The sequence below is a fragment of the Spea bombifrons genome, chromosome 8 (assembly GCF_027358695.1).
Source record: "Spea bombifrons isolate aSpeBom1 chromosome 8, aSpeBom1.2.pri, whole genome shotgun sequence".
Classification (NCBI taxonomy): Eukaryota; Metazoa; Chordata; class Amphibia; order Anura; family Pelobatidae; genus Spea; species Spea bombifrons.
Window position 1 is genome coordinate 6,352,184 of NC_071094.1, and position 27,610 is coordinate 6,379,793.

Here is a 27,610-nt window from a genome sequence, read left to right on the forward strand (position 1 = left end):
TTTTCCGGGGTATATGAGTGTCTCTATGGAAGTTTCTAGCCACCCAGAGGCAATTTTTATGGTATTTTCAGGGACTCGGTAGTTGAATTCCAGGCCGAGGGGGCGTGGCTGCCCGGAGAAGGGGGTGAAAGGTTAGAGGTAAAAGGTGAAGAGATCCCGGCTGCAGGAAGATGGCTGAGAGGGAGCTGCAGACAGGTCTGTCACGGTGGGGGGGAGTCAGGACCCCCCAGCTACAATTAAATATATGTGGGGGGGTCATTACTGTAGAAATTGCCCCATGACAGGGTTTATGTAATTCTACCCACAGAGCACACTGGGTTCGTGTTCTTGTGATAGAAAAGCATTGAATGTCTCTGAAGGTGTGTGATCATCACTAATAGGCTGCAGCAGCCATGGCTGGACAGCTGAGCTTGCAATCTAAGTGAATTTAGGAACCAGGGCTTGGCTGAGCCCAGACCTGAAATATGATTGATTTACTCACTTTGCCGATCCTTTAATACCTGACAGGGGTGTAAATAATGCTCATTAATGCCTTAATTCCCTTAAATTATATGATGATTCCGCGTGTCGCTGCTCAGCCTGCGCGTTAAATACTCTCCGGTGATCCTTCTTATCCCGGATTTCTCCAATTAATCTATTCTTCCCAATTAATATATTGAAATGAGTTAATAAATTGCCCCCGGAGTACAGAAATCTCTAGTTTCCTAAAGATCCCATCATCCGACCCCGCGTTATGCTTTTACAATAAAACATAAAACACAAAGTCTTCTGAGCTGTTCTGCCCCACGGTGCTGAAATACCCGGCGTGGGGGGCATTAACCACCCGATTTATTCCAGTCTATAGACTTCGTCGTACGGTCTATTCACTAAAGTGCTTGACTTCACTATACATTATGAAGGTCCATCATCAATATACCTCAGCTGCGGAAAGAGCCTGGCTGGCCCTGTACAATGCATACTTAAATATGAGAGATCTTTAACGTCTCCTCGCTTATTAAATTATACATTATACAGGACCAGCTCTACTCTATTTGCCTACGAGTTGAATGGAGTTGAAGCTACAGCTCTTCTGCAACCCTTCTGCCCAAGCATGGTGTAAAACACGTTGGGGTAAATTTGTTTCTTTGGGAGCCGGTGATCTCCCCCATCCTACACGGGAATGCAGCATACGTGTCACGTGTTCCCTCATGTTCTGCCTTCGATGTCTGGTTATTTAGAGCTCTGACTCTCTCTCCTGTCCTGCAGCTTCCCGTTCTGAGGATGAGATGCCTCCATCTCTTGTCGGCCATTGCTTCATCATCCCAAAGAAGGAGATCAGCACGGTCCCTGACATGGCAAAGTGGAAGCGTTCACAGGTATGGAGGCAAAAAAAGTTACACATCTGTTAACTGGATTCTAATCTAACGTATCCATCCGCCGCGTTTCACATTTGTTACGGGGTTTATGGGGTTTTATTTGACTGTTTATCCTCGTTAATTTTCCGGGCAGCATGCAGTCTGCGTCGCTGACTTTCCTGAGCGCTGGATGATCCTTCTGGGAATCTTTACTTGTCTCTGTAGATTATCTGCTTGTCTATGTCGGTGTGAGAAGAGACAGAGGTGGACAGGGGCGTCCTTTGTAGAGGATAAACGAGAGCAGTCAGCCCAAGCGTTGTGTGTAGGATGGTAACCTATACTACGTTTCAAAGGTTTGGGGTCACTGAGCTTTTTTCATGGATACAAGGAAAGCTGTAACATAATTACAAAAGGGTTTCTAACCATGAATTATCCTTTTAAACTTAAACTTGGATCAGCGAACGCAACGTGCCATTGGAACACAGGTGTGATGGGAGTGATAAAGGGCCATTGGAACACAGGAGTGATGGGAGTGATAAAGGGCCATTGGAACACAGGAGTGATGGGAGTGATAAAGGGCCATTGGAACACAGGAGTGATGGGAGTGATAAAGGGCCATTGGAACACAGGAGTGATAAAGGGCCATTGGAACACAGGAGTGATGGGAGTGATAAAGGGCCATTGGAATACAGGAGTGATGGGAGTGATAAAGGGCCATTGGAACACAGGAGTGATGGGAGTGATAAAGAGTGATGAGTGTCTATGAAGAGATTACATTAAAAATCAGCAGTTTCCAGCTACAATAGTCATTTACAACATTAACCCCGTCTGTGCTGTGTTTCTGTTCCATTTCATATTATTTTAATGGACCAAAAAGTGCCCCCCAAACTTTTGAACAGTAGTGTGTGTGTGTATATACGGCATCTGTGAGGAGTGAAGAGTAAGTGAAGACATTTTTAAGTGATCCCAGACTTTTGAACGGTTGTGTATATTATACAGTAGTTGGTTTTAGTGTCAGGAAAAGCGCTTTATCGCTGGACTGTAGAAAATCGGTCACATTAAAATAAAATGACTTGTTTAAGGTTGCTTTTTTTTCCCTGGATAAGGCAGGGTGTATAATATGCGTAGGTATCTCCTGCGTTCACCTGGCGTTGGAATTTCATGCCGCTGGAACTATAACTAGAATAATCTCCGTACGTTTTGGGGGCCGGCTGGCGAATGCGATCTGATTTTGGGATGCTTGAGGCTCCCTCTTATGGCAATTAGAGGTATTGCTTGAGGCTCCCTCTGGTGGCGAGTAGAGGTATTGCTTGAGGCTCCCTCTGGTGGCGAGTAGAGGTATTGCTTGAGGCTCCCTCTGGTGGCCAGTAGAGGTATTGCTTGAGGCTCCCTCTTGTGGCGAGTAGAGGTATTGCACGGCACGAAGCACACTGCATTCTCTGTGTTCACGATTCTCTGTTTTCTCCCGTCAGCAGATAGCTGCTAATAGCATGCCCTTGAGTTCGTTTCACAGCACGTAGCTGGACACTGAGCTCCTTGTAATATATTTTCTCCACCCCTGGTCCATGTGAGGGTCTGAAATGTAGGAAAGCAGCCGCAGAACGCGCGGTTGTATAAAGTGAATGTGATTCTTAATTTATTATATATACGATTTTGATTCTAAATACCGAAATTACGGCTGGGGGGAGTTCACTGAAAATCATTAGTTAGTTAATTAATCTGGGATATGTCTCCTACCTGTGTAGTCACACAGACCCTTTTTTGTGTCTACGGCAACAACCTATCAGTGCCTGCTTTTCTGTCACATGACTTTTAAGTCTTCCAGGCAAAAAGTATGAATGAAGCACAATTTAACATGAATAAAGAATTATTTCTGGGGAGCGATTCTAATGCTAAATGTTTCTAATGCTGCATTTAGTATTGAATGGCGATACGTTTTGTAGGGTAGGTGGAACAGTCCATACTGTATTAACCTGTACCACCTCTGCAGGGAGACTGTTCCACGTATATCTACCGCCCATTCAGTAAAGTAAAACTTCATTGCATTACATGCTGTATAAGCCTCTGGCTCTCTCGCTTAAGATTATGGCCTCTTAATTTTTTTCCTTACTCATCGCTTTTGCTTTATTGGGATTCTGCGTGTGATTTTGCCATTAAAGGGATAATTCTTGTTTTCGTGAGATCATTAATTAAGCTTTTTGTTCGCCCCGCAGGCCTACGCTGATTACATGGGCTTCATCCTGGCCTTAAACGAAGCTGTTAAAGGGAAGAAGCTGACCAGTCCATACAAAGTCTCCGAGGTGGGCATTGCCGCGGTGCCGTTCTGTCTGTTCCGAAGGTCTGTCGTTTGTTTGCTTGCTTCATTCACTTACATCAGCGACTAACGTTCCGAGTATCCCCTCGGTTTGACAGCCGCTGTACGCATGGAGACATCGTGGTAGCGGGATGGTATAGACACGGTATATACCGCACCGGAACGAAACAGCCGCTCTTACGGCTTCATATAACACGAGATGCTCTTGTATGTAGACACATCGCTCAGCTGTGGTTTGGGAAAGGAGAGAGGGGGTAGAAATGACAGAGCCAGATGACTGGGGGGGGAGACGGGTGATTAAAGTGTGAAGAAGAGGAGGGGGATTGTGACACTCTCCCATGTGATTCGGAGAGAAGCGCATTCCTGCTGGAGATGCTATGGAGTATAAGACTGCAAGAATTACCCAGAATCATTTAATTGACGATTTCTGGTTTATTACAATTTTAATACATACATTTTTAACTGCTGCGTTTCTTGATAACGTCCCTTAATTATTCTTACATCTCTAAAAAAAAGAGAGAGAAAATAAAATAGTGAATAGAGAAGATTATGGGGAGATATTTAATATTCCCTGTAAACTGTCCCCCTCCTCCGCTCCAGTAGCGTGGCCTCACTTTATGGCCTCCGGTAGCGTGGCCTCACTTTATGGCTTCCGGTAGCGTGGCCTCACTTTATAGCCTCCGGTAGCGTGGCCTCACTTTATAGCCTTGCCTGCTGGCCAGATCTTCAGAGGAATACGACGATAGTGGGGATTGAGCAAATCGGGCTAGTGACGCACACCGTGACTTACTCCACACGCGAGTCTATGTGCATGTATATGCTGCTGCAGTGCGCACGGGGTTAAAGGGGCTCCGTGCAGCATGCTAGTCCTGACACGTGGATTACACGATCTATCGGGTCTGTCTAACGCTCTAAGGTCTTGAGATGCGCAGGGGGGAAACAATAGCCGGCTTTATGCCTCTTGTGTTGTTGAATTCCGGTTCTCGTTCAAAAGGGGCGACGGGGCAAAAAAAAAAAAAAGGATTTTGTTTGTTGATGTGCTGTATCACGTTTAACCACAGGGGGGCAGTGTGACGCATAACGGCTAGAAACCCAATACCAGATCATTTGATAGGAGCAGCTAAGACTTGTTTGGCCCGTCCAGTCTATTCATTTTCCATGCTAAAGGACCCCACTGCTCATCCTATGTTTAGACTTTTGCCCCTCCTCGGTGTATTAACCTCTACCTCCTCAACAACAGTTCAGTTACCCACCAGCCTTCAACATAAGACATTTTCTTAATTTTATCCTCTTGCTCTGGCGTTTGTTATCCGGAATGGATATATATATATTTACTTCCTATACCGAGGTGAGATGATAAAAGGTATTCTATCATTATTATAACTTGCCGGACTGTTTGAAACCTACAAGCGCTGTCCTCTGGGGCTGTAGGTGGATCCTAAATCTCCGGCAGGTTCATAGCTCCTTGGGGTCCCTGGTCTGGGGCAGGGAAGTTGAACTTGATGCCCCCCGAGAGTGGATTGTGACCCTCCAATCGGGGGGCCATGGTTTTGCCCCCACAAAACGACGGGGCATCATGTTCTAAAGCATTGTTTATTGTGATGGCCGTTTCCAATGCAGGATAAAGACCAACACGGTGGTATAAAGTAATTTTCTGCCCTTAATCGTTTGATTTTTTTTTTTTTTCTTATCTCTGCCGACCTATTTGGCACGCTGGCCAAAAAATCCATTGGGGGAGAACCATTGATCATCAGCCAATTCTGTGATTTCCAAATGATTGTGAGAAAATATATAATATTATATAATAGAATAATAAATACGTGTGATCCATAGCGTGTTTATATTAGAAAAACAAGAGGCTATTAATCTATAAAAATGTATTTTTTTTTTTGCTCTACGAACGGTTGTCAGGTAGGGTATTATCCCTATTGACGCGTCCTGGCCGGCTGCTGTCGCTGATGACCCCGGCTACGCGGGGCACACACCCTATCGCTTCCGTTGCAATATTAATTTAGCTGGACAATAGCGAGCAGCCTGCGCCTCCGCACTGCCTTTCAAAGAGATCCAGACACCAGCGAACCCTTGTGTCTCTTTAATTATGTATTAGGCTGCCCGGGCTGGCAGCTGGGGCCCCGCTCCGTGCGTACGGCTCTCCTGTTTTTAATCCTTTTTAAAAGGCAGCAGAAAGCGGTGGATGCGTGACTTGTCTTCCCCTCCCCTCCCCCGCCTTCTCTTTCCCCAGCTCCCGAGCCTAGAGGTACAGCATCCCCTGCCAGCCATTACTCAGCCAGCCGCCGCTCAGCCGAGAGGGTCGGAGCGGGCTGGATTGCCCGTAATGAGCTGCCTACGGCTGGGAGGCTGGTAGCCGCGTAAATCACCCGTACTGTTTAACAAAAGCCTCTCTCTCCGTGACTCTTAATTACAATGTGAATCTGCGGCATCTTCCGCTGGGTCACTTCGGCGTAATCAGAAATCGGCATAAATAATTTGCCAGGCTGGCGCCGCGTTCGAGCCGGTTAACCCTATGAGCTCCAGCGATGATGCTCAGTGAGTTGGCTTCCAGCTGGTTAACCTGTTACAATAATTGCCCCTTGAAACATCGGTTAAATGTAAACCTTGAACGCTACGTTAAAATAATTCCTGCCGTCTGGTTACCGTCGGTAAGCGGAAAAAGGTTTCGGGTAACGGCGTGATGATAATGTACATGGCTGGTAGGATGGCAGCTTTACTCTTACTCTGGGCGTCGGATTAAATAAGCTATACGAAGGTCCTATATGTACTTCGCATCATCTGTCATTCATGCAGGTGCTCCCCCTGCTGGTCGTCGGAAGCCGGACCTAAACAATAACATTAATTTGTAAACCAATGGATATCAAGCATATTCTCCACCACTTGTGGGTCACTTGGGTTGGGTTCCAAGGATCTGTTGTTAAGAAACCTCTTGATTTTGTTGTTGGCATCCATGCAGGCCATCGAGAAGCTCATCTCTTTACTGGATGTCTTGGATCGTTGGATTGATGAAACCCCCCCAGTGGATCAGCCATCGCGCTTCGGCAACAAGGCGTTTCGCACCTGGTACGGCAAGCTGGATCAGGTGGGAACCACAAGAGAACTTCACAGGCGGCCAATTATTTGGTGGTAGCGGCAGCAGAGGCCAAGACGAGGCAGGGGGGACACTTAAAATCATAACTGGCCGCACGTTAAAGGAGTCACCCCCATGTTCACCCAAAAGGTGCTGGTATGGACCATACCAAGTAACAGAAATCAGCGGGTGCTCACCTGCAGTACCCTGTACAATGCAGTTTTCATAAGGAGCCCTCTTTTAACTGTTTCCGTGCCGGTCTGCTCTGGTTAGCAGGGAGCATCGTATACTATGCCGAATAAGTGTTAAGCACACGTTTTATTCTCGGGTCTTGTTCAAATAGGAAGCAGAAAATCTGGTTTCCACGGTGATCCCTCCACCGCTAAGCGCGGCCGTACCAGAAGTTGCCGTGTATCTCAAGGAATCGGTGGGGAACGCCACCCGTATCGACTATGGCACAGGTAATTTAAAGGGACACTGTCACCTAAACAGAGTGATGCGTGCTGACACATGACACTAATGTTACTATTTAGCCGCCTGCTACCCATGTCTCTTTATGGATGGATCTAGACCAGCAAAGCAATTGAGACGATAGTTTGCTAGCAGAGTATAGAATAAATAAGGTTAATCTGAAAGGCGACATTTAAGAAATTAATGTGTTAATACCTATAGGATAGAAAATATAAAGCAACATAAAGCCCCCACACCTAGCAGCGGTAGCCCGATGGCTATGTGATTATGGAATGCAGTGCTTGAAAGTTTTGGAAACCTGTGGTCAAGACATTTATTTTTACACCCGTTCGTTTGACTCGCAGAACAGCAGTATAGATTCAGGCCATTGTTAAAGAGAAAGAAGTTAAAGTTTAAGGACCTCATCGGTGGTATAAAGAAGCAGAGTCAATAATCTATAAAGCAGGTCACTGACAATGATAATGGGATGGAGAGAGAGAATATGTTGCGTGCCATTCCGAGTGTCACCACTAGGTGGCCCTGTTGCTGCAGAGGCTTTCAGCTCAGCGCTGCAGCCCACTTCTTCCTGCGCTCAGTCAGTTTTTTTTACCCTCTTTCCCTCCTTTACATCATTTCTGGTTCTCGGTTTGTCACTCTCAAACCTTTTTTTACCTTGTTACTCCGCGGGGTGACCGCTTCAGTCACGTGTTTGAACGAACCACTGATAGGCAGGCGACATGTTCTATAAACACGGAACAGATCTCACGCACATAGCACTCCGCGGGCGTGCAAACATCTCGCTCGTGTAACGCAGCAGGAGGGATCGCAGGTTATTCTGGCTTCCACCCCTCATAGAAGCTTTACTTATATTGCCGGTCTCTCCTCGCTTTAAAGGGTTAATTTGAGTCTTTTTCAAGCGATACACGGAGAGGACACAGGAATCAAATCCGTTTGTACGGCGAGTTTGCTTCCTCTTCGCTCCTCTCTGTCTTCCTGCTAATGGCCCTTTATCACTCCCATCACTCCCGCGTTCCAATGGCCCTTTATCACTCCCATCACTCCTGCGTTCCAATGGCCCTTTATCACTCCCATCACTCCTGTGTTCCAATGGAACTTTATCACTCCCATCACTCCTGTGTTCCAACGGCCCTTTATCACTCCCATCACTCCTGTGTTCCAATGGAACTTTATCACTCCCATTACTCCTGTGTTCCAACGGCCCTTTATCGCTCCCATCACTCCTGTGTTCCAATGGCACGTTGTGTTCGCTGATCCAAGTTTAAGTTTAAAAGGATAATTGATGGTCAGAAAACCCTTTTTGTAATTAAGTTACAGCCAGAAATGTCCTTGTTTTCCATGAAAACAGCTGAGTGACCCCAAACTTTTGAACGGTTGTGTACAGCTACGCTCAGCCTATTGAATGCATTGTTAAAGGAAATGTAACACTAATTTACATAATTAGTTGGTTTAAAGGGGCAAAAAAATATTTTAGGGAATTTAAATGCTTTTATTGTGAAAAAAATTAGGGATTTTTTGCTTGTATTACGCATCTCACTGGCATACAAGTGAATCAGGTAAGCGGTATGTGATAACTCTCAGAGAATGATCTAACGAGTCTGGTCTGTTGAGTGGAGGAACTCTTGAAGAGCTTTTCTCTTGCCGCAGCGAGAGAACGGTTTACTTTTTATAACAGGATTATCCATCGTCACAGAGAACATTTTAAATACGTGTCATTTTCCCAAAAGGTCAACGCTATCCTAAATAAAGTCCCCTAAAAATGGAGCGTCGGGGACAGCACGGCCGAGTTTGTAAACCCCAAACAAACCATTCAAAATGGCGTACGTGATACCCGGTATTTGCTAAATACTAAATTTTAACGGAAACAAAGCCGGTTCTCCCAGTATCTGAATGCCCGGTTCAGTCCTGGAGGGAGATGCCGTTTGTAGGACTCATCGTAGGGTGTCACTTGGTGTCGTCAATAGGGCCACCTCACCATAATATCAAAGTCTTCTCCTACACCCTTCTTGGTTCTCGCTCGCCATAAACCCAGTTTTGTTTCTTTACAGGTCATGAGGCAGCGTTTGCCGCGTTCCTCTGTTGCCTTTGTAAAATTGAGGTCCTCAAGGTGGACGACCAGCTCGCCATCGTCTTCCGAGTTTTCAACCGGTAAGAACAAGGAAGGGACATCTGGATGGAGAACAAAACGTCTCTCTCTCTCCAACAATACTTATAGTCTTGGCCATCTCTCGTGGATCGTATGTTGGGGCAACAACCAGAGATGACTTTGGGTCCGGTGTCCATGCTCATCTTTTGTCTTTCTTCATCGTCACAGCTACCTCGAGGTCATGAGGAAGCTTCAGAAAACGTACAGAATGGAACCAGCCGGGAGCCAAGGAGTCTGGGGGCTGGACGACTTCCAGTTTCTTCCTTTTATATGGGGCAGTTCTCAGCTTGTAGGTAAAGATTAGATCAGCCCTCGCTTTCCATGCCATACAACCACCAGTCCCATCCTACAACCACCAGTCCCATCCTACAACCACCAGTCCCATCCTACAACCACCAGTCCCATCCTACAACCACCAGTCCCATCCTACAACCACCAGTCCCATCCAGTAACCCGTCGTAGATCCAGCGAGCCGGGACTAAGCACAGAGCGTTGTTGCTGGCCAAAACAAGGTTAACGTATGGACCCAAAACCCCATTTAAGGGACCACCACATTTTATATGTCAGAAATACCCATTCATTCCCATTTCTTATGCAATCGTCTCTTCCTCGACAGAATTATTAAATCGGTCAATAATGGGATTTTTTTAATGATCGTTACATTTTTTGTCGCTGTTTTTTCTCTCTCTCCATAGATCATTCCATCTTGGAGCCCAGACACTTTGTAGATGAGAAGGTGGTGAATGAAAATCATAAGGATTATATGTTCTTGGAATGCATCTTGTTTATCACCCAGGCAAGTCATGCAGCGTTAACTATTTATATATCGTTTGGAAGTACCCTAAATTTATTAGGTGGGGGGTAATTAATTTTACATACACAATACAAAAGTGTGTGTAGTCAACTAATATATTTGTTTTTTCGGTTTGATCTCTACATTCGCTTGGCGTATATAAATAGTGTTTATCTTCACACCGGATACACTATGGGGGTCGCAAAGTTTATTGAGGATATAGATGGACGGGGCAGTTTCCTGCAAAACGTTCCATTTTAAGGTTTCTTTACCGTAAAGACATGTTTTCTTCCGCTGGGGCGTATGGAAAGTAAGAGGACCGGTTTACGCTCCGGATTTAGTTGCGGAGGTAAGATGATTTGGTTTAGTCTTCAGAGTCGGGGGGGGGGCTTTAGGTTTTACGGCAAAAGACGCCAACCAACTCAGCGGGACTGGCGTGAGGCAAAGTGTTACTATTATCTTCCTTTTATTTACAGAGCGGCGACCTACGATGCAACGCAAACGCGGGAAGGGCGCGGGTTTTGCCATCTAAGATTCTAGAATGAGATCGAAAAGTTATTTTTAGCGGGTCTTTAAATATGCCCGGTATTGGTAAAGAGGGGCTATCGCTACCGGTGTCTGACGGGTACGGGGCCGCTTCTCTTGTTGCCCTACGATGTAGTTCAAAGCTGGCGGTCTCCCCGGGATCTGTATGCGGACACGCGCGTGTAGCGTGTGCTATCGGGGGGCCGCAGAATCATTGGTATTGGCGAGAGCGTCTCTTTGATCGCTAAAAGGCTGGGTAACCCCTTAAGAGCCAAAGCGTTGCGGATTCCCCAATGGGTTAAACTGGTACGGTTTAAATATACGGATAATTGGCGTTATGAATGAGCAGCGGGGCGAGTGAATGAGCAGCGGGGCGTCGGGTGCGCGCTCTCCGCTTCTGCCCTCCTAAATTTGGAGGAGATTTTGCTCTGGCTTTCTTTGTAGCGGCGGAGGTCTCGGGTTTCTGCTGGAAGGGAAGGAGCTGACAGGAAGGGGTTGTTCTCATCTATTCCTCATCTCTCTCTCCCCCCCCTCCACCACCTCCTCCTCTTACTGACTGTGGAACCATTTACAAAAGGCTCATTCTCTGGGGAGGGTAGAGTCAGGAACGCAGAGCCTGTGAGTAATTTCCTGCTCAATATGGCTTCTCTGACTCATAGCATTCCCCCCGGGGTTACTGAGAGATCGGCTGTCTCTCATCTCTCTCTCCGTCATGTGATGTCTCTCTCGCTCCGGCCCCATCGCTCGCACTCTTTCCCTGCGTGACATTTAACCGCTTTCTTTCTATACCTTTTTTTAAAAAAATATTTTTAAACCCACAATCTCTTTCTTTAGTTTCCTATCCATTTTTAAAGTGCTATTTTTTTACGCCGTTACTTATCTTCGAGGGAAAAAAAACCCAGCGCTTTAGACTCTTTAAAGAAAAGGAAAAAAAAATTACTAAAATTTTTAAAGCCTAAGAAAAATCGCCTTCCAAAAATATTTTTTTTTGTAAAGGCCAAGTAAATTTAAAATATGACTTTTAATGCCAGAAAAAAAGCATATTGGGTTATGCATAAAAGTGATATTTTTATGAGCAGCCGGCCTGTATGTTTTGGGCAGAATAATCAAAGGTTTAAGAAAATCTGCTCTAGCGACAAAGGGGTTAATCCTGGACCTACAGTAGGTTTGCCGTTAACCGGTTAAGGCTGACTGGCGTCTCTCGGGCACCGGAGCGTTTATCCGGCGGCTCTGGGAAAGGCCCGGTTAGGGAAATGCTGGCGGGGCGTTCAACGAAGGCGCTATTGGCCTTGGTGACATCATAGAGACGCCCCGACCCTCATAGTGCGTGGCCCCTTTACTTGTGCTGTAAATGATTGGGGGGGGGGTCCTGCAGAATCCCCCTCATATGCGTCTGCCCCCCCAGGTATTCTCCGTGTTCGGCAGATCACGTATCCCCGCACATCGTATACTTAGCGCCAGTCAGCTCCAGCGCCGGCTCAGCGGATGCTGCAGGAGGGGGTCTGTGGAGACCCCGTGTGCATGCGCAGAAAGCGCTCCCGCTGACAGAGTACTTTAATATGCATTCTGCTTTCGCGGGGCTGTCACGGACAGTAAATTGCCCCTTTAACGATTGTTTCTACGTAGCTTTGGGGAACGCGCTCTGCTAAAAAACAGATGCCTCTCTAGCCTTCTCCGTTGTATCTGTCAGTAAACGTTACCGAGATCGCAGAACACTGTTTGTTTGTTGTTTGTTTACAGCGCTGCGGGATATGACGGCGCTATATATATATATATATAGATATATCAATAATAACCTGCTCGTCATTCATATCGCCCCCTAAAAAGGGGTCTTGGTGATGGGGCTGGGGGTATGTTTATAGCCCGTCATGTATGTTGCAGGGATTATCGCTGTATTGTGTTATGAAGCCTGTCTGTTACTAACCTCGTACAAGAGTTTTATTATATCTTTTATTTCTATAGCGCCAACAACATCCGTGGCGCTTCTTACAGTCCCTACATTCCAAGGGCCTGATGGACTAAGTCGAGCCGATAGGTTGGGTACGGGGGTCGGGCTCGCAGGCTGTGGGGTATACACGGACCGTACTGACGGCTTCGCATTCTCTTGTGTTGACCCAGATGAAGACCGGCCCGTTCGCAGAACACTCCAACCAGCTGTGGAACATCAGCGCCGTCCCCACCTGGTCCAAAGTGAATCAAGGTCTCATCCGCATGTACAAAGCAGAGGTGAGGCGGGGGCGCTGGGGGGACCCCCGAAATATCAATGCTATATATATCATTTAAATGACCCCAGTCCTACAACCCCTACAATGCTCAGCCGAAGATATATTGCCAAACCCAACTGCAAGAGATGGGTTTTGTTCCTATAAGCTTATGTTAAGCAGCACCAAATATACCCCCGGCTCTTACGCTGTGGTCTTTTCCCGATATCATGGGGGGGGGCAGAATGCCCCAGAGCGGGGTACACATGAGCGGCAGTGAGGGTAACGATTAACTTTTCTTGGTGCCATAAAAGAGTTTGTTTAACTGAGGAGTTAAAGCTGTCCCTAGTAGGGGGCAGGGTGCTCTATCACAGTATATCCCCCCCCCTGTCATCAAGAGGTTAATGGCAAAGTGTTAGCTTCTGTTACCCTTCAGCTAGCGTTAACCCCCATTGCGCCAGAGGCTAACTTTATCCGTGAATAGGATTAAAGAGGTTAAAAGTTCCTGCAGCTCTGAACGGGCCCTTCCTCCACATCCTGTGTGCGGTTCCACCCTCATACCTCTGTAATCTGGGAGGCGTCTGCTGGGAGTCCGCTCTGTCTCCTTCCTGTACCCAGGCTTTGTCTGCCGATCCGCACGCTGACCAGGTGCCGGTCCCAGCGCTTTAATCGAGACTGGCAAGCTTCAGCTTATAGAAACCGTATCCCGCAGAGCTTCTTTAACATCGCTACTGCCCTGCAAGCACCCCGGCTTACGGGGACATCCACCACCTCCTACTTTAAATCTATTTTTCATGAAGCTCACAATTTTCAGAAGTAATAGTCCCAAAAGCTTGCAATCTGTTATACAATAGATAGCCAATAAAGGTGTGTGTATATATATATATTCTTTTTTTTATTAAGTTTTTTTACTTTTTTTTTTTTTTTTTTTTTTTTTTTTTTTTTTTTTACCAAATCTGCCCTTTCAGTAAGTGTCAGAACGTGTCAGACACCCCCCTTTAAGTGAATTCTGTAGATAAGTGGAACAGCGCCCCAGAAGAAGTGGTAGAGTTTAGCTATACGTGCAGTTTTTACACAACTAGGCTCGTGGTAATTTGCTGATGAGAGCCCAAATTACCCCAATTTTTAGCCAAGTCCACGGGCAAAAATCTGATTTGATAAATAGGTCACTATTTTTTATTGAACATGTGTATGTATGTGTATATTATATATATATATTTTTTTATTTTTTTTTGCCCCCAATGACTCTTGGCTTTATGAAAACGTACATTTCTGGTCCATAAAAAAAAAAAAGTCAAAAAATATTTAAAGCCCTTGCCGTTCAGCCCTTTGGATCTTGTCTCGGGGCGCGTAGCCGCTCTGCGTTTGGATGCGCGGCGGCCGCGCTGTTTCCGCGTTTCTCGTCTCGTGACTCCCCGATTCCGAACCGATCCTTTTCTCCCTTGAATGTGTTCTGTGTTTCCCCTTCGCGCTCCAGCTGCGCAGCCCGCGTGTCGGTTTAGAACCCGATCTGTTGTTTGCTCAGTCTCTTTACGGGCCCCGTAGTCTCTGGGAAGCGAAGTGAACTCTCACCCTGGCTGGAATTCCACGCGGTCTGAACTTTAAACTCCCCCAGCCTCCCGCATGACATCAGCCGGCTCCGGCAGCTGCACCGCCTGTTACTAAAAGCCCCGGCTTGGGAGATCCGGGGCCCTTTCAGCCCCTAGGACCCAGATCTCCTGCCCCAGCATTGATTAGATACCCTCAGCAGGGGCAAAATTGAACACTTTCAAAGCCATGTGCATACGTGATGAGATCACTCATCGCTACCCGCCTATGGCACTTAGGGGGTATTTATAGGAAAAAAAAAAACATGCATAATATCAGATATATTTCCCCCCAAATATATTTACTGCCGAATTAGCAAATCAGCGCAGCCAAATCGGGTTTCAATTAACCGCCAGGTTCATTGCGGGGTCTCCCATTAATCTCAGCCGAGCGAGGCCACCAAATTATCTATTGAGTTCATTAGTATTAATTGCCAAAACGAGCTTATTCTTGTTCGTTTAAAATTATGGAGTAAATCTGCTGTCAGTGAGGCCGCGCGCGCAGATTAGGAGACGATTTTGGGGGTTCTGTAACCAGAGGCCTGTGGAACGTTGGCCGATAATTCATTAAAACGCCAGCGAAATATCCCGATGGAGACGTGGATGTGAGTTAAAGGGGAAATTCTGCCTCCCCTTTTAAGGATAAAACTTTGCCGTTCTAACGGAGGACGTTCTCGGAATGCTGCGTCTGTTGTCTGCAAAAAGAAAATCTGGAATCGTTTCCTGAACTCTCAGAAAAAGTAAAGCCGGTCGGGCATCATGGGAGTTGTAGTTCAGCTGCACCTATACACATGCTGTATGTCAACCAAGTTTTACTTTACTTTATCAGCACAAACTTAGGTTTCATGTGGAAGACTCGGGTCCTCGGTGTCTTGTGAGAGAAGGAAACGGCTAGTGAGTTAATCGTTAAGCTATGTACTTCCTGCATTGTACAAGCAGTGGGTGCCAGGGCACGGGAAGGGTTAACACCGCTTGCTGGACTGTTTGCCTGCGAGGCCAGCTGCAGCTTCCCACACACGCAAACTTCCTTACTGGTAAACTTCCTGCGGAGACAGAGCGCTCGCGCGGCCCTCCCTCCGACCCCAACGCCAACAGCACACGCCGGCAGCTCAAACAGTAAAGAGGATTCCACCGACGGAACTAGAACCTTCGGTCGGACGCGATCCAGAACCTCGGCACCCGGATGAGCGCCTTTCATAAGCCATAGTTTATAAGGCAGTATAGAAGACCTTTGCCTAAAGAGCTTTCACTCTAAACAGTGTCTTGCGGCTCTGGCGCTTTAAGGCCGGCAGCCTCTTCATGACATCTCTTCCGTTGCGTTATTACGCGGCACATCCAGCCAGCGTTCGCACCTCGCAGCACTCCATCTGCCGCTGTAGGGGCAGATCGGGTAAGTGCGGGGCGGCGTCTAGGACATGTCTTACCCCATGTGCCAGCTCGGCGTTCGCAGAATACGTAAAGTGATTGCTAAAACTCTTAACCTCTTCCATACTATGTTAAACATATACCAGGAGGAACGTTGTAGCCGAGCACGACATAGAAATGGCATTGTCTTCCTAGAAGAATGCTTCTCGTGAAAGCACCGCGACAAAGTCGTTATATCGGTAAATATTTGAGTCACGGAGTGAGTCAGAGGTTGTAAACCCATTACTGATATCGACGCGCAGATTTACAGCGGACGGGAAGATTGTAGAGAAACTTACTGAGCAGAATAGGTAGAGAACTGCCAACTCTGCAAAATATGTGATTATTGTTATTATTATTATTTTTGTCAGTGAAAACCTTAGGGTTGTATGTAAATTTACTCCAATATACAACGGAAATCAACGCTACTTATAGCTGAGTCTTATAGAAGGTGCTTGGAATTCTAACCGTTGGGTTCCTCCGGTTCCACATAATTGTTCCTTCAAGGTTCTGAGTCTGTTTGTTTTTTATTTGTTTGTATTATTATTATTATTATTATTTATCGAAAGGGGGTAATAAAACTACCCATCGCTTTTTCCTCGTTTTACCAAGCGTCTTAAAATTAGGATCCACCGTGGACCTCTTCACTTGTGTTCTCCATAAAGTCCTCACTTGCTGTGTGTTAGAAGGTCTAAGCCTTTCTTCTTCTTCTCTTTTTTTCCCCCCCAGTGTTTGGAAAAATTTCCAGTGATTCAGCACTTCAAATTTGGCAGCTTGCTTCCCATTCAACCCGTCAAGCCGTAAGGAGCCAGGAAAAGCGATCCCCTCGTGCCTCTTGCAACAAGGCGCTGCTTCTTGAACGTTCCTCCTCTGATCTCCACCCTGACTGCAAAGCGACCTCTGCTCCCCGCTCCACGTCCGTGATCCTGACTCCCATAGTGGATGACGGCAGCGCTGAGACTTTCACTCACAGAGGTCCATTGGTGTACTTGAATGTCATGGATTTTGCCCCAAATATAATTTAAGGCCCCCTGTAAGTTAACCGAGCACACAGCACAGAGCTTCGTTACCCCATACACAGAATCACTTATGTTCTTCTTCTTCATAGTCCTCCATGGCGTCTACAGCAAGACGGCAAGCGGTGTCTCGCCGAGCGAAACTCTCTGCATAAAGACAGCTAAAATTGCACAATCAAGAAGCGTCTCCTTATGGGGCATTCCATTTATTAGCTTTGGCTCCCGCAATGAATGAGAGTTTGTACTTTATTCATGTTTTCCCCGTCTGTGTCTATATTGTTAGGAACCGGTTACGAGGAGACGTCGATCCGCACAGATAATCGCCTCGATGTCCTCCTCCAACGAGTGGTTTCCAGACCGCCGCTTTCCCGTGCAGTTTGTAGGTCTTGTTAGAAAACGATTCTAATAAAAACCTCAGGATCCCGCTGGTTACTTTGTAAGACGTGTTTGTCGTCGTTAAAATGAGTATAAAAAAAATAAGCCTCAAACATGGGTCGGTCCAAAAAAGACCAGGAATGGTATCTAGAAGTCCAACTTGAACTTGGCTGGGTCAAGATGGAGAATGGCTCAGAATCAATACAACGATTGACTCATCTAGACGAGGAAGGGTAACCCAGAAATAGCGAACTTTTCGGCCAACTCCGCTAATGTATGTCTGGTCAGCTGTTGAGTGTACCTCAACACAACTCAACTGGAAACACCATTTCAATGGCTAAAGCACTTGACTCAACTCGGCAACATCTGATCCTTGAGCGACCAGAAAAGTTGCTGTTCGGGGTTGCTTTGCCAAGTTGGTTCTTGATTGACAATGTCCTCAAAAATCAGTTCCCGAGGTGAGATTGAGAACGAATCGGCCAAGTGATGTAGCTCAGAACTTGTAGAAACATGGAGATCCGTTGCTAGCAGAGCGATGAAGCTCATGGTTGCTACAAGTTGATGTAAGTTAGCGCGAGATTTTAGGGTATCGAGCGATGGTGGCAGAACAGAAACAATGTGTGTCCTCTAAACTACACAATGACGTAAATTCCAAAAAAAAAAAAGATATATTGGATTTACAGCCCGTCTGCCTTCATGGAGGAGACGCGTTATTTATGGTTGCCGCATGGGTTTCTCAGAGGACATCGAAGACTACAGTGCAGGAATCCTCACAACTGATATAGTTAAAAGTCATTGCTTCCCAGAAGGATGTATTTTAGATGAGAGAGTCTCTCGCATCCCGAATAATCACGCAGATTTGGTCACACAGCGGTCCAAACACTTCATCAGCTTAATTAATTGGAATAAAGACATGAAGACCAATGTCGTCCAGTCCAGCTTAATGTAGCACGCATGGTAGGCATGGTGGGGGGAACACAATTATAATAAAGAGCCGTTTACCTCTACAGTGCGTTACATCCAACGCCGTCCGGGTCTCCAGTACTTTTTATGTTGGATTCGGCTGATGGGGGGATCTTTATGGGTTTTTAAAAACATTTCTTGCCCTGTTGCCACCAGCTCACAAACGAACCTCTTCTCAGAATACAGTTGTGCCCCATCCTTACCTTCTGGTTAATCATTCCCAGGGAAGCTGCAGTATAAGCGTTGAGAGCCCTTTCTTAGCCCGACAGCCAACTGAAGCTTCCCAAGCGCTGCAGCTGCATGAAAAAAGCTGAAGAGAACCGAATACGGCAGCCTGAGGTTTTGCTGTAGATACAACGCCAGGCTTCCAAAAATGCCTGAAATGCGTATTGTTCTACTGGAAGGGCAATTGTCACCGATTATCATCACACCTGCTTCTTATACCTGTATATATATATATATATTTGCCTACAACAATCAGGTAGGGTCCAAGAAGGAGGATTACAACAAGCTACGAGCTAACTAGGATTCCCATGCGCAGAGATATCGTGGGAAATCAGGGAGAATGCCTGGCTATGGAGGCAGGTGTGATGAGAATAGCAAAAGCGATGGTGTCAGAGGTGAGAGTTCTTTAAGCAGACACTCCAGCTACCATATGCACTTTAATGAGCTGAGCGGTCTCTTTAAATTTACATGCTGGCCCCCTTGCAAATGCATGGGGGGGGATTCTTGCCCCTTTCCCCGCTCCCTGGCTATTCTCCGCGCAGGAGACGTGTTTGGCCAAACAATAAACACTATATAGACAAAAGTATTTGGACGCCTGACCGTTACACCAACAGGGACGTTGATGACGTTGCATTCTAAATACCCAGACATTAATATGAAATTACCCCCAGCAGATATAACAGCTCCTGCTCTTTAATATGCTGGGGCTGTCTGGGACGTTAAACTGTCCCCTTAAACCAGCCTTACCATAGCTCTTTCATAATGATTTGTAGCAAACGACGCTCGTACGTAACACACCGGTGACCTGATCTCCACTTTGGCCGAGAAATGTTATGGAAAATGCGCGATGTCGCCGTGCGTTTAAGTCTTTGGGTTTCGTGATGGGGAACCTTTCGCGGGACGGTTTGGTGGGAACCATTCAATGTTTGGGAACTGAGTTTAGTTTATACCGGTGTAGGGTTTCAGTGGTTCCCGTAGGTCCCTAAAGAAAGCTCTCCTCCACCAGTAGAAGCTCTCGGCTGTTTCCTAATACAACGAGCTCCGTGGTTTCCAACACGTGGTGCCCTTCCCCCAGCAGGATCTCGCTCCCACTACTCCTGGGCTAATTAGGCATTTCCCAGTCCGCTGCTGTTTTTGCACGGCGCGGTTAGATGTTACATTATATATATATATATATATATATATATATATATATATATACGTGATGTTATAATGTAGTCTGTTTCGCAGCACATGTGCCACGTACATCGCGAGGCTCGCTTTGCTTCCAGATTCTTCATTTCTATCGTCAGGGGCTGCAGAATTTTTGGATTCCTTTGCTTCAGTCAAACAATATAATTCATAACATTTCCCGGGAACTCGGTGGTTTTCCTGCGAAGTCGTTGAGAGTTTACAGCCGTGTCTCGCTGTGCTCGTTACGCTGTTCTGCCTGTTTCCAGGGCCTTAAACCCCCCTACCCAGAACCCTATAATACCCCCCGAGACCTGTCCGGCCATGATAGGGAGTGGGTATCCTGGGGCATTCCCAATGGCGTCATGGCGTGGGTATACAACAGGGAAAACGGGGTGCTACGTAGGGTGTACGTAAAGTATAGTGATTTAGGTAACGCTGTTAGTGTAATAACACATATTGATACAATTATAGGGTTACTCTAGATCTTCATCTTTTCTTAATCGACCCAAAAACCTGTTTCCATGCAGCCCTCGCAGTCCTCGGGTCAGGGTAAACGGACCCAATCTCAGATATACCATTTGAGATGCCAAAGAGGGGCGCTTTTGTCTAGGGGGTGTGGTTAGGGTGTGGCAGAGGGCAGGGCGTGACCAAGACTTTTTATGGAACTCTGCCCCCCATTGATAGAAATTGATGTAAGTGCTTAAAGGCGTTTAGAGGATGAATATTGTATTTTATTTACATAATTTATGTTATTTACAGAATGTTGTCCTCTCAGGGGGGGGATCGCTGCTCCTCTTGTCCCCGGAGTCACCGTGCTCTGTCTTCGGGTCACAGTAGCGGCGTTTAGACACGCCCTTTCCCCGCCCTATTGCCATCCCACTGCTATGACGTTATATAGCTATCTAGGGCTAGCCTCTCCCTCGTTGATGGCTAGCCCAGCCCCTTGCATAGCAAACCCCACCCCTTTATATATATATATATATAGCGTCCCTCCCCAAAGAGAGAGGGGTCTGAGGTAGCCTGACCCAGGAAGTACCCAAGTATGTTCATCTGCAACCCTAGCCAGGTTGTCCTGACGAGTACGGTTGGTTAAATGGCAAGTCAGCTCGCTGCGCATGCACAACCGGTCAGGCTGATTCCATTGCTCCGTAAAAGCAGGGTCACCAGTCAGAGCATCGACATTCGGATCTCAAATCAGGACAGTCGAGTCAAATTGGGACACTTGGAACGCCTGCCCCGCAGAAGCTTTGCCATAAACAGAGTCTTTGCTGGGAGACAAACAGCAGTCACATGACCTTCTAGCAAACGTGCAAAGGATTAAAACATTAAAAGTTCTAGTTTTTGCCTAAAAGTTCTGTTTTCAGGCAGCTGCATATCAGCCATTTGAGTTCTCGCTCTGTTATCTGATCCCCGATCTACTAGACAAACACCCCGACTCCTTATTATACTGCCTGTGGGAAATGGTAGAATGCCTCGGTCTTAATCACACACTCATACACTCTGACTAATGAAAGTCTATGGAGGAACAGACTTCATTAGCATTGCCATAAAGCATAAGCTCAGTGTGGTGTTTTGAGCCGGGAAAGTCACTGTATACAGTATTTACACACACTATAACACTTACACACTCATGCTAACATGAACACACACTCTTGCACTAACACACACTTATGCTAACACATAAACATTCATGCTAACACGCACTTAGCAGCCTCGCTTGTACCGTGGGGTTGCGTAACATCATGTCATGTGACCCCTGCCGCTCCCCTGCCTCCTCGAGTGTCCCGCTCCAGGTGAGGAATCTTGCCCCCCGCCCCGGACCATGTTTAATATGTTCACTATGATCAAACAAGCTTTCTTGCCACGACATCCTCCTAGACATCTTCTAAAAGGATCGATTTTTGTTTTCCCATCGATATTTTTCCTCCTCAGCCCGTCGGATGATTCCGTAAAGCGGCCGGACATTCTATAGAACGCCAGGGCGAGGCGCACAATGGATTCTTTGTAACGCCGGAGAATTTCCTTCGTAACAAAAAAACCGCTAAGAGATTTTATTTTTTTCTTACTTTTTTTTTTTACCCTTTTCCAGTGCCAGAGGGAGTCTGGAATGCTACTCATTTATTTACCCCCCTGGCATTTCGAGGGTTAAACTCTCTGACCCTCCATAAGGACACTGGGGCGAGCGCTCGGAAGATGTCGCCGTGACCGGGAGAGACGATCTCCTGCCGTCGGGTCCGTCCCCAGACGGTTATTTCTGTCCTGTCAGGATTATCGCAAGCGGCTGTGTCACTCGGCGACTTCGGCTTTTGTTGTAGCGGGAAATTGGCTGCAAGCGGCACACAATGCGGGCGTCCTGTGCAGAAAGCAAACCATTGAACGCGCGTCTGTGCGGAGTATTACGGGGATTAAACGCGCACCAAAACACGCTTATTCTGACATGACTTATTCCTCGGCATTTTATCTTGTCTGGGAGAATTCCCCGGACGCGGCAGGCATTCTACGTGAGAGAGCAACATGGCGGCCTCGTTCCCTTTCTGAAAGGCCTGATTTGTACCCCATGAAGGCCATCTCTGTTCTGAGGCCGGCCTCCGTCGCTCGAGGCTCTTGCCCTTTCCAGACAGGTCACCGGCAGGCACCGGCAGCAGTATGAACACTTTGGACAGAGACGCTTCTGTTAGGGTTCAGGAGGACTCGCCAAAAAAAAAAAAAGCTTTCGGTCTCCTTACTGACCTCGTTGGTCTCCTTATGTCAAGAATGTCTTGCCCCACAAGATGATCGAGACAAGGCCCCTGACAGGCTCTGTGGTCCTCCTCGGCTCGGTTAGTCTGGAAGTTCTAGATATTAAAGCTTTAGTGAATGACTCTATGCTGATAAACCAGCGCTTATTATGGACAACCTGGCAAGGGCTGCAATCATTGTCTTCGTCACTGAAGCCCAGCTAGAGTTTCAAGAGAGCTCCTCGGCACCCATCGGGATGTCAGACATCGTCGGTCGGGAAGCCTTTACTGGGTTGTCGAGTCTTCTTTCTAAATGAGCCGACCCTTTAATATCCCTTCAAAAAGTGTTACCCAAACGGCTCTAATACCGGCCCTCGTGGAAACCTTGACTTGTCAGATGCACTTAATTGAGTCACCTGCATTCAAGCAGGGATATCAACCATAACATACTGGCAGCAAAAGCACCAGCTGGGAGTCTTATAAATGATCCCAGCGGGGTGGAATAGGAAGGGGTCGGCTCCAGACTGTGTGACCCTGAGATTGGGGCAAAACGCCTGAGAATCGGGGTCAAACCCAGAAATGATCTTCTCTAGTTAGAACTTCTAATATTCCAGATTTTTTAATCTGTCTCTGAAATATTTCTTTTTGAAGGTTTGGGACTGTTGTTATTTTCTAAGATCCGGGGCTAATGGTGGCAAAACGAGCATATCTAATTCATCTCTGATATATATATTTACAGAATTGGCCGGCACAAGCCTTCCTAGAGGCGGCCACGAGATCCCCCCCCCCAGTGTTCTGCGCTCCTCGTCTCCCCGCCGCACAGCTGTCACTTCTTGTGATGTCATTAGAAGGGGTTCTTAGACAAACCATTTGGTAACGGCAGGGGGGCCGCGTTCCGGACAGAATGAGACGTCAGCATGAAGTTAGCGCTCTGATCGTCCGTGAATGTTGTCGACGGATTCTTAGGGGTATCGAGGTTTCACAACCCACCGTACATTCCTGTCCCCGACAGCGAGATCTCTCACACGGCAATGTGGATGGAAAAAATCTGCAGATATGGCAACCTTACTTAACCTTGCCTACCAATACAGATTTTAGAGAATTTGCATTTCGCTTTCCTGGCTCTTCAAAGCAAGATCCTTATTGAACGACACCCTACTAAGGCTTAGATGTAATGTAAGGAGGTGTTACCAACTGAGAGGGTGGTAGATACGTTAAACAGCCTCCCAGCAGAAGAGGTTAATACAGTAAGGGGATGCAAACATGCATGGGATAGACATACGGCTCCTGAATCTAACGGGAGACCAGTGACTGATGTTACCCTGGTTTGGGTAACAAGCTGAAAAATTCCACCAAAATCTGTGAAGCACTTTAGTGAATATCACTACTGATGGTCGCTGTATAGAGCAAGCCGCAGGGGGTCATAGATATCTACGGGGTGGTGGGGATTCCAGTTACATTCTTAATCTAGGAATGATACGTTTTACAAAGGGTTAATCCATGTATAGGTGCTGTAAGTCGAGGCATGATGTGAATTGGCAGGGAGTCCGGACTCTCCTCTCTGCCAGCGCCGGTGATTAGAGAGAGCAGCCGGAGACACGCAAGGACATTGTGCGCGTCGGAGGCTCGATGAAAGGCATCAGAAAAGTCATCTGCGTCTCTGCTGATCTCCCACCCGAGTGTAGCCGCCGTAAACGTGTTCCTCATCGTGGCGGTTTCACGCGCACGTCCTCCGACCGGCTGCCGCGGGGACTCGTGTTGAGTCTTTATTTTGGGGGTTGAGCTCCTGGATATCCGTACTGTTGGCTTCCTCGCGTCTATCTCCATTGGCATAGACAATGAGGTCCGCTTGGTGCCCCTCGAGACATCTGGACTATGCTTTCGGTGAGGTTTGAAGGTGTCTCCCAAAGGGTCATCGTCACGCGGACGGCTCCCTCGGTATCTTTTTGAGATACTGACCGCTTGCCGCTCACGAGACCCAGGAACGAAATGTATGTCGTGAGGTCCGGTTTTCCTCTTGGACTCTGGTTGCGCTCGGGCTGGCGCTATCTCCACGACTCAGATACTGATATTTGGCATTAGCCAACTGACCTCGTGTTGTATTTGGACAGCCGGCACTGAGACATGGTTTACCATTAACCAGCCTACAAGGTGTTACGTTCTCACCTTAGAACAGAATCTGCCGGCAGATCGGCCCCCATTCGGCCCGCTATCCCTGCTGTAAAGACTCATAACCTTAATCAGTCGTTGGTCTCGTCTTAGATTCAGGAGCCGTATGTCTATCCCATGCATGTTTAATGCCTTCACTGTATTACCCTCTACCGCTTCTGCTGGGAGGCTGTCTTACTCGGATTCAGGACAATATATGCTTATCCCGTGCATCGTTACCATACATACCACGCAGAAAGCTACACACTATACCCCCGCTTGTAGCATGGCTTTAAAATGCTCCATAAATGGTTGCCGCGTGTCACCGATATCCGCCATTCTGGCTTATTTCTAAACATTTTTTGTAAGGTTTCTTGAGGTTTTATCATCGCACAGAACCCGGGGCTGCTCTTTTTCTCATGTTCAGCAATCCGGAATTAACCCTTTAGAACATCGGACGAGTTAACAATACTCTGTGTTACACTCGCTACTGCTGTGTTAGAGATATTGTGGCACTCAATGGATTACGAGTTACAGACCTGAATCAACAGACAAGCCCAGTTGTTTAGCCGGCATTCTGCGCATGGCACGTTAGCCGGGATCCTGCGCATGTTAGCCGGATCTGCGCGTGGCATGTTAGCCGGGATCCTCTGTGACATGTTAGCCGGGATCCTGTGTGGCATGTTAGCCGGGATCCTGTGTGGCATGTTAGCCCGGGATCCTGTGTATGTTAGCCGGGATACTGCGCATGTTAGCCGGATCTGCGCGTGGCATGTTAGCCGGGATCCTGTGTGGCATGTTAGCCAGGATCCTGCGCATGTTAGCCGGGATCCTGCGCATGTTAGCCGGATCTGCACGTGGCATGTTAGCCGGGATCCTGTGTGGCATGTTAGCCGGATCTGCGCGTGGCATGTTAGCCAGGATCCTGCGCATGTTAGTCGGATCTGCGCGTGGCGGGTTCTCTCTGCAGCCTCGCTGCTCGCATCATGATTAATTTATCAGGGTCTTATGAATATGCAGATAAGGCCGCTTCGCTTCCATGTTCGGCTCTCCTTTAAAGGGCCAGCATTGGCCGTAGCCGCGTATCTCGGGGACATGGGCTGTGTGTCCTGGGGGTTGGTGTGTGCCGAGCGTGTGCATTGTGTGTGTGTCTGTTGTTGGATTGAGCGCTGTGTGTTTGTCTGGTTGGGGTGTTGTTGTGTCTGTAGCATTGTGTAGGAGTGCAAATGATCAGGGATCTGCGAGAGGCAATGACTCTACTCACAAATAAGTGAACATGTGTTAGGTGTATGTTGTCATATGTGCAGAGTATGTGTGGTATATTGTGTGGCTGTACAGTGTATGTGGCTTCAGTGGTGTGTGTTGCGGTGTGTGTTGTAGTGTGGCTGTAAATGTGTGTTAAATGCAATATTGTAGGGAGGGTTGCAAGTGTATCGGCTTAATGTGTACGTTGTTAATACGTTGTATTAATATGTGTGAGATGTGTGACTGCAGATTGTGTAGAACACGCTGTGTGTCCTTGTGTTGTTGTGTGCAGGGTGTGTATCTGTTTTGTATGCTGTGCAGATTGTGTGAACATATGAGTATGTTGCGTTATTGGAGATGTGTGTTGTGTGAGTACAGTATACAATGACTTTAGTGTGTGTGTGTGTGTGTTTGTGTATATGGTATACAGTGTGATATGCGGAGCGTGTATTATATATTATGTCGTTTTTCTGAGGGCTTGCAGTGTATGTATACTATGTGTATTGGTGTAAGCGTGTGTAATATATATATATATGATGTTGTGTGTCTGTGTGGTGTGTGCAGGGGGTGCACGGTGGGCTCCATTCCGTGGGCCCTATTGGGGTGGTTAGAATGTGTGCGGTGTGTTGTGAGCTTGCTGTGTTGTATGGCATGTTGTGTAGCTTGACAGGGCCAGAGAAGTGTGTTCATGGTGTATTCTGAAAGCAGGGAGAGCTGTATGTGTGTTCTGTGTCAGTACACAATAGTGTGTGTCTGCGTGTGCATGCGTGTGCGTGGTATCATGTGCATCAGTGTGTGCTGTATGTTGTATAACCGTGTGCATTGTACACTATAAGCATTAGCGTGTGTTGCATGTTGTGTACCCATATGTTGTATGTTGTGTGTCCCACGGGTTAATGAGACCTGTGTGCCTGCGCTGCCACTCCTTACACTCTGCTCCTTGGAGCTGCCAAGCCAGACAAACCAGTTCAAGGGAAAACATTTCAGTAAATGTCTCTCCGCCGAGCGCTACCGTCCTGCCCTACTCACATCCCCCACCCGAGCCTCTCTCTGTACTGAGCCTGCTGTCTCTTTCTGCCCTCTCCTCTTGTCCTGTGTCTCATTTTCATTCCTCTTCTCTATCTTGTTTTTCTCTCTCCCCTCTCTAATCCCCACAGTTTCTTTCTCGCATCTCTCGCTTGTCTATTTTACTCTATTCTCGTCTTTCCCTCCCCACTTCCCTGATTCTTTCTCCCATCTCTTTCCTCTCTCTCTCTCTCTCTCTCTCGTCTCTTTCCTCTCTCTCTCTCTCTCTCTCGTCTCTTTCCTCTCTCTCTCTCTCTCTCTCTCTCTCTCTCGTCTCTTTCCTCTCTCTCTCTCTCTCTCTCTCTCTCGTCTCTTTCCTCTCTCTCTCTCTCTCTCTCTCTCGTCTCTTTCCTCTCTCTCTCTCGTCTCTTTCTTCTCTCTCTCTGGCATGTCCTCCCTCACTCTCCTGTTTCTTTCTCCCATCTTTCTCTGTCTCTCTTGTTTCTTTCACTTTTGTTGCCTTTTCTCTTTCTCCTGCCCCCCGTCTCTCAATCCTTACTCTCTGTTTCTTCCTTCCATCTTTCTCCTCTCTCTCTCTCTCTCTCGCCTTTTTCTATCTTTTTTCTTTCTCTCTTGCTCTCTGTCTCTCTGGTCTTCCCCTCTTCACTCTCCTGTTTATTTCTCATATCTTTCTCTTTTGGCTTTGCTCTCATCTCTCACTTGTTTCTCTTTCTGCCCCCCCCTCTTTTCTCTTTTATTTCCCTTACTGTTTCCCAGCGCTCTCATTCCTGACTCTCTTGTCTCTGCCTGCCTCTCTCTCTCACTCTTCTCTCTGCTCTCTGTCCTCCTACCTTACTCATTCTGTTCTCTTTTACTGCCTCTGCACATTG

The 27,610-nt window shown here is 47.1% G+C and overlaps 1 protein-coding gene across 1 annotated transcript; it reads left to right on the forward strand.

Annotated features, from left to right (window-relative positions):
- The first annotated feature begins 76 nt into the window (after nt 1-76).
- On the forward strand, nt 77-17,301 carry PTPA (protein phosphatase 2 phosphatase activator). The gene is made up of 10 exons (XM_053473290.1): nt 77-195; nt 1,246-1,355; nt 3,548-3,634; nt 6,617-6,742; nt 7,074-7,191; nt 9,247-9,346; nt 9,513-9,637; nt 10,040-10,140; nt 12,781-12,888; nt 16,583-17,301. The coding sequence occupies exons 1-10, from the start codon at nt 171-173 to the stop codon at nt 16,655-16,657; spliced, it is 975 nt and encodes a 324-aa protein (XP_053329265.1). The 5' UTR covers nt 77-170; the 3' UTR covers nt 16,658-17,301.
- The last annotated feature ends 10,309 nt before the right edge of the window (nt 17,302-27,610 follow it).